Source organism: Eschscholzia californica, unplaced genomic scaffold (assembly GCF_041429995.1).
Source record: "Eschscholzia californica isolate CP2 unplaced genomic scaffold, dmEscCali1.0.p SCAF_2, whole genome shotgun sequence".
Taxonomy (NCBI): domain Eukaryota; kingdom Viridiplantae; phylum Streptophyta; class Magnoliopsida; order Ranunculales; family Papaveraceae; genus Eschscholzia; species Eschscholzia californica.
In genome coordinates this window covers 24447662-24455069 of record NW_028238309.1, presented here as the reverse complement: position 1 = coordinate 24455069, position 7408 = coordinate 24447662, and the positions used below count along the sequence as shown (strand labels likewise).

The window sequence follows — 7408 nt, the reverse complement described above, 5'->3', positions numbered from 1 at the left end:
CAAAAAGAAGAAAATACCAAAACCCCCACGGGTCATCCCGTATCAAGGTAACAGGATCGCTAAGCTCGGCGTCACCTAAGTCCGGAATCAGGAGGTCGAAAAGATTATCTAAAGAGCTCCAGCCTTAACATCCTAAAATACAACCATGTCTGTCCTGAAATTCGCAAAAAGAGTTGGGGAGTCCGCGTAAGCAAGACCGATGTCTGAAGCCCTGAACATGGGAAGGTAGAAGGGCGCCACACGCTTACCGACTTAATCCTGAATCTTCCCAAAGATCTCAGTCGGTCAAGTTCTTAAGTAACTTGGGCTTCGAGAGTCTCAAATGAGGAAACATGTCTTGAAGAATCTATGAACTCGGTAGGATATCTACGAAGGATTCTTGAACATAGGAACTTCTAAATATCCAAGATGCGAGATAAACATAAAGAGGAAACCCTAAATCCCTTAAAACTACCGAGGAGTAGTCTCAGTCTCGAATAATGGATATGAACCACCTCAATCTCACCATTTATCACAGTCGGACCAAAGAAGCTTATAAAAAACATCACATCACCTTTGACAAGGTACGTTCCACAAGGATCAATCAATACTAAATATTCCCCAAGGTGTTGTGGCTTTACCGCATCACACCACGAAGAGCCACGGGGGAAACACCCTTTTGAATGGTGTACGACATGGAAGTCGTGCTATCAGTCGAAATAGGAAAGTTCAACCGAAGAGTAAAGTATTTTGACCCTGAAAAAAACGAGGAGCTCATGAGAGCACACTTAGACCTAATTAAAGAAGTCCAAGATCAGGTCGAGATCAGAAACCTAACCTTTAAGGACATGTCGTCAAACAACATAAATCTCACCTGAGAGGAAGAAAGTTTGGCCTAGGAGATATGGTATGGAGAAACTTCAAGTTCGTTAAAAAAACCCTCGGTCGCAGAACTATTCCCGACTTGCGAAGGACCCCACAGAATAGTAAAGGGGGTGTGATCAGGAACTTTCATGTTTAAAAACGCATCGAGTCAATTCCTCACAATCCCAATGCAGAGCATCTTAAGGCAGCCTTCAAAAGGAAGGACGAAATCGTCCCAGATACTTCGCAGAATTCTTGAAACTAAAAAGGGGGGTGTGGGGGCTTATATGCATACACCGCCTGCTCAAGAATCTTTTCAAATTAAAAGAAATTCTACGAAATTCTACGAAATAAGGAAGTTTTTAATTATTAAGGAGAAGTCCTAGTCGAAACTAGTTGTACTCAAGCCAACGAATCAGCCCTGGTAGCCCAAGCTACGACCAAGGGATAAGGAGAAGTCCTAGTCGAAACTGACGATGCATAAAATGTTTAGTCTTTGACTAACGTCAATAAGTCAAGAATAGACCAGAAGTCCAGCGGGTCAATCCGGCTTAAGGCAACATGACTGTTGGACCCGCAGCGATCAGCCACCTACGCCCAGAACTGGAAGGTCGACAAAGATCACCTAAGGGGCTCCAGCCCTACTCCGCCTAAAACACAATCAGGCCCGCCCTGAGATTCTCCAAAGGAGTAAAGGGGGTCCACGTAATTAAGCAAGGTCGATGCCTTACGCCATAAACTTGGAAGGCAGAAGTGTGTCGCACGCTTACTGACTTAATCCCGAATCTTTCTAAAGATCTCATTCGGTTAAAGATCCTAAGTCTTTAAGCAAGTTTGGACTTCAAGAGTCTCAAAGGAGGAAACACCTTCTAGAAGATCTATCACCTCGGTAGTATATCTAAGAAGTATCCTTAAACATATGAACTTTTATTTATCCTACATACGAGATAAACCAAAAGGGAAACCCTAACTACGAATAGTAGGAAATTTCCCAAACGGTGGATCACAACCTCTTCATCTACACCGTCTATCACGGTCGGTCCAATTCAGCCTATAAAAGGACATCACGTCGCCTTCTTTAAGACACGTTGAGTCAAATCAATACATTCCAAAAAGGTTCACTCAATACTCAATCTTTTTACTGCAAAGAGCAATCTGACTTTCTTGAGCGTCAGAGCGATTTCTGAACTCTTTGCAGGTTTTCCCCCCAGGTTTCTAAAGAGCAAGGAGCGGGACGTAGAAAGATTATCCACCAACCAGACGGATTATCCATTCATAACAGACGCTGTCATGCATCAAGTCTCGATTTCTTGCTGATTAATGGAAAGCGATTTTTTGACATCACCAATTGGCACTAGAAGGAGGGCCGAACTCCAGCAATATCATCAATTCAGTAACCCGAATCCTTACTTTATTTGAAACTAACTACTTTTACTCTTTTCAGCAATCATTTCCTCAGAAGACCACACTCCTAGCGCGTCTCACGCCAAAAGCCCTTCTTCGGAGGAACTTATGGCCAAAATCGAACAACTCAAGGCTGACAAGCTGCAGAGAGAAAAAGAGAGGCAACAACTTTGAGAAAACCTCCGCAAAGCTGAGGAAAAGGCGGGGTCAACCCGGGAGGGGCCAACAGTGGAGAAAAAGGTGGAAAAGATAAAGGTGGCCAATACGCGGACAAACGATTTTCTTAACTAGACAAAAACATTGGGTGTAAAAATAATCATCAATTTTAATGGGGGACAAAAGAGATTTTATTCTCTTAATTTTCACGACCACTTCTCCAAACAACCACCACCGCCTTCTCCTATGACCACCCTCTTCTCCATCCATTACCACCTCCACCGACAACCTAGATACTCACAGTCAGAAATTCAAAAATCCAGAAAAAATGAAAAAAAAAATCGTATTTTGAATCGAAGAACGTGATTTGATGGTTTTGATTTATAAGTTATGTGGCTGATTTAGTAGATAGGGTTTTTGAGGTGAAACCATCCAAAGAAATTCTTTCATCTTGAAAGAGATTTGATCATATCTCTAAATTTCATCAATTTTTTTGTTTTCTAAGTTTCGGGTACAAATACTGAACTCAGCTTTAATTCGTGTCTTAAGGTTTATTGCATATGAATAGATCTTCAAGATTTCCATCTTATTTTTAGAGTTTTCTTTGCTTTTCTGCTCTTTTCTCCTATTACTTCATGCTCCAATGGATAACTGTCCAACATTTTCTATCATGTGAGACATAGAATTTCCAAATCAAATTGGGGAAAACATCCCAAATCAGTCCATCAACATCCCCTTCCATAATACTTAGAGAGAGAAAATAGATGAAGAACACATTAACATCTTAAAACAGAAGACCAATAACATGATAAGGATTTAAAAGAAGAGATTCGCCTAGAGAGAGGACGAACGGACGGAAGTCAAGAAGAACGCGCGGTTAGCATTTGTTGGAGACAGAAATCAAGAGAGGGAGTTAGTTTGGATTTAGGTTGTCGTTTTAATAATCATAGATTATTTTTCCACCTAATAAATCAGTTGTCCACCTAATAAATTTGTTTGTCCGTATAGTAGCCACCAAGATAAAAAGTCTTTCCCGTAAGCTTTTTTCCACACCAATCAGCGCCTTCCCAACCCGACAGGAAGCAGGCCGTGTAAACGCTCTCAGTCAATTGTATCTGGAAAGAGAGTTAGATCAAGCAGATGTGTTGGACCCAACCCGACCATATATCCCAAATCCCTTGGGGACCGGGTTGGGAGCCATGAGCGACCCAATCATCAGCGACATACTTGTACACCAGGTAGCGAAGCTAACCAGGATTTGCGAAGGAAAAGAGACCTCGACAAGAGCAGTAATAAACCTCCCGCCTTTAAGCACAGAAATACTGGAAGCTCCGAAGCCCAAAAGCTTCAAGTGCCCCAATCTCGAATACTACAACGGCATGGAGGACCTAGCAATGTTCATCAATAACTACGTCTCATTAATGAGTCTAAACACGCTCGACCAGAACGTGTGGTGTGTAGTTTTCGCTACGGTTCTAAAAGGATTAGCTCAAACATGGTACCAGGCGCTGGAAGCTGGCTCGATAAAGCCTTTTAACGAACTAGCGCAAGCCTTTTGCACTGCTTTTAGAGGGAGCAACTCCATAAGAAGGAAAATTGAAGATCTGTTTAACATCATCCAAGGAAAAAAGCGAACCTTTGCCAACAATTGGCAGAGGTTCCGAAACCTCATGGTACAAATTCTCGATCCCGATCAGAAGATCGCTTTCGTCACTTTGAAAAGGTGCCTCAGGCAGGACGACATTGTTCGAAAAATCTCTGTCAATAAACCAATGCTCTCGGAGAACTTGTAGAGAAGATCCAGGCCTGTCAGGGAATAAGATCGTAGCAGGCGTAAGAAGGGGATGAAAGAGGTCGCCAACATTCCTTATGAAACCGAGATGCCTAAAAAGAAAGAACGCGAGGAAATCAGGCCTGTCAGGGAACGAGATCGTAGCAGGCGAGGAAGGCCCGAGTTCACTTCCTTCACCCCGCTTAACTTAAAGAAGAGAAGAAATCCTACAAATCTTCATCAAGAAAGATAAAATATAGTTACCTAAGCCCAACGATGATATAGAGGAGTTCGGGCCTAGAGACATGACATCTTGGTGTGAATTCTAATGATGCATAAAATGTCCAGACGTTGACTAACGTATGAAGAGTCAAAGATCAGACCAGAAGCCTCTTTGAACAGCTCGGCATAAGGCAGCAGGACAGCTAAAACCCCTGATGGTCCACCGCACATTCTCACAACAGGGAGGTCGGCCAGAAGAAACTAGCTCTGCACAAAACGCCATTGGCATAGATAGATCAGCCCTAGGATCTCTGAAGGAATAAGGGGGTTCTCCACAGGTTCAGCCCATATCTTACGCCCAGAACTGGGAAGATATCAGCGCTGCGCAACCTAATGACTTAATCCCAGACTTTCCAGAAAGGTCTCCACAGGTTCGAACCCTTTGCAGGTTCCCCCTCCCTTTGGGAACATACGAACAGGAGTAAGGAATCAGGAGCTGGAGCTAGGAGTCAAGAGCTGGAGCAAGAAGCAGGGAGCAGAGAAGCGGAGCAGAGCAGAGAAGCAGAGCTGAACAGAGGAATCTCACCTCTCTAAACAGAATATTCTATGATAACGGAGGTTGTCATGCATCAACTCTCTTTTTCATGCTGATTTAACCGGGAGCCAATTTTCGACATCAGCATTTGACGCTAGAAGGAGGGCATCTCTCCAGCAAATCATCACATTCGGTAACTCGAATCCTACTCAATACTTCTTCAAAACTAATCATTTTTTCCTAAAAAACCTTCAGGCAGACATGAGCAGAAAAACGAACACCCGGTGAAGACCGAGAAGGATCGCTGTAGCTCATAATGATCTCAACAGCTCTCGAGCGGCTTAAGGCTGAAAGAAGGAAACAAGAAGAGAGAATAACAAAGCTTCAAAGCGACCTAGACATAGCGAAAGCTAGGTTAAAATCCTTGTTGGGTAAAAATCCCAGAACAGCAAACGACCTGAGAGGCCCAACATTCTCAGGAATAGGTTCGCTCTCAGACACAAGAAACTTTATTGATCTCACCCAAGCTCTCCTCGACGCATTCGGAAAACCCTTCGACGAAAGGGCCGCCAACTCACGTCAAAAAAGACCAGACTGAGAGCCAGGAAGCTCGAGACACGACCCTAACAGTAACACAATTAGGCGCTTGACAGTACTGGCGAAAGAGCTCGACGAAATATCAGAAACTTTGATAGGAATATTCACCGAGGTGGAAACATAATCCGGATCCGAGAGCGAAGAAAGTGTCAACGTCATAGCTGGAGGGACAACCCAAGCAGAGAACAGAAGTAACAAACGACGACGAAAGGATCTAGAGATCACGATGGTACGAAACGAGGCCATACCTCCAATAATATTCACTAATGATGACCTGAAAGGTGTAATCACACCTCACGCAGACCCCCTAGTGATAACAGCGCTGGTTGCCAATCGAAAAATAGAACATATCCTAGTGGACACGGGAAGCTCCACAGAGATCATAAGCCGAGCATGCCTCCAAAAACTCCAGGTGAGAGCACATCACACCGAGACTTATGACCGTTACTTGACAGGTTTCGACGGAGATCGACTACGAGTTGGGGGAAAGATCACTTTACCCATACTCATCGGAGAAGAAACGACCAGCCGAGCATTAATGATGGAGTTCGTGATCATCGACGAACTACACGCGTACAACATTATTCTGGGAAGGAACTTCTTGAAGGAATCACGAGTTGTGATCTCTTTGAACCACTTAACTCTGAAATTCCCAATTTCAGGAACAAATCTGGTAGGAACAATAAAAGGAGATCAAGCGGCAGCCAGGGAATTTTACGCCGTTTCAGCTCGACACTGTCGACGGCCAGCAGTAGTCCCCACCCTTCCAAGCACTGGAAAAATCACTGACTTCGATCACGCCGCAAACATGCAGGAATAGCTGCACCAAGGGCAGTATTGCTCACACAGAGTACCTACATATATATATATATATATATATATATTATTTTAGGCGCTAGGCAAGAAAAGTAGTGCTACTAGCTACAGATTTTGTCTACATATATACATATATATATTATTTTAGCCGCTAGGCAAGAAAAGTAGTGCTACTAGCTACAGATTTTGTCTACATATATACATATACATATATATATATATATATATATATATATATATATATATTATTTTAGCCGATAGGCAAGAAAAGTAGTGCTACTAGCTACAAATTTTGTCTACATATATACATATATATATATATATATATATATTATTTTAGCCTCTAGGCAAGAAAAGTAGTGCTGCTCGCTACATATTTTAACTAGCAAAATAAAATATTTTCAGCAACTAGCTATATATTTTATCTAGCAAAATAAAATATTTTTAGGAGGAGTCCTAATTAAACTCATCTCGCTCTGAATCGAGCAGGTAGCCCTGACAGCGAAAGCCACGACCAGGGGACCTAAAGGCAGCCTTGGTAGGTGAGAGCAGCGACTAAGGGCCCTAATTTAAACAACCCTGCTAAGCGACAGCCACGATCAGGGACAGGATAGCCTCCGTAGCTACAGCGACAACTGAGGGCCCTAAGGAGCAGTCCTAGTTAAACTGAAATTTGCTCGAGTAAAAACCGACCCCTCACCAAGGTCCTAAGGAGAAGTCCTAGTTACACTGATCGGCTCAAGCCAGCAAAGGAGGTAGCTCCGGTAGCTACGGATGCGACCCGATGCCTGGTGGGTCATAAAAATGTCTCATCTCAGTCGTTTAATTTAGCCGAGTTAGTTCGTTTTGAGTCTTTATTATAATAAAATAAAATGGTTGGTTTTCATGATTAGGTGTCTTTTGCAGAGTTAGGTGTGAAATCGGTTAAAAATCAGAAATAGATGCATGAAGGGTATTTTAGTCATTTGGAGTCAAGAACATTCTGATAATTTGGCCAAGTTTAGTACATGGGTGAAAAATAGAGCCCAAGACGAGCCCATAGGAGAAAATGGAAGTCAATTCGG

At 42.9% G+C, this 7408-nt stretch overlaps 1 protein-coding gene across 1 annotated transcript; it reads left to right on the top strand.

Moving 5' to 3' along the window:
• Positions 1-5754: 5754 nt before the first annotated feature.
• On the top strand, positions 5755-6348 carry LOC147557075 (uncharacterized). Its single transcript, XM_086658747.1, has one exon. The coding sequence runs from the start codon at positions 5755-5757 to the stop codon at positions 6346-6348; it is 594 nt and encodes a 197-aa protein (XP_086514873.1).
• Positions 6349-7408: the final 1060 nt, after the last annotated feature.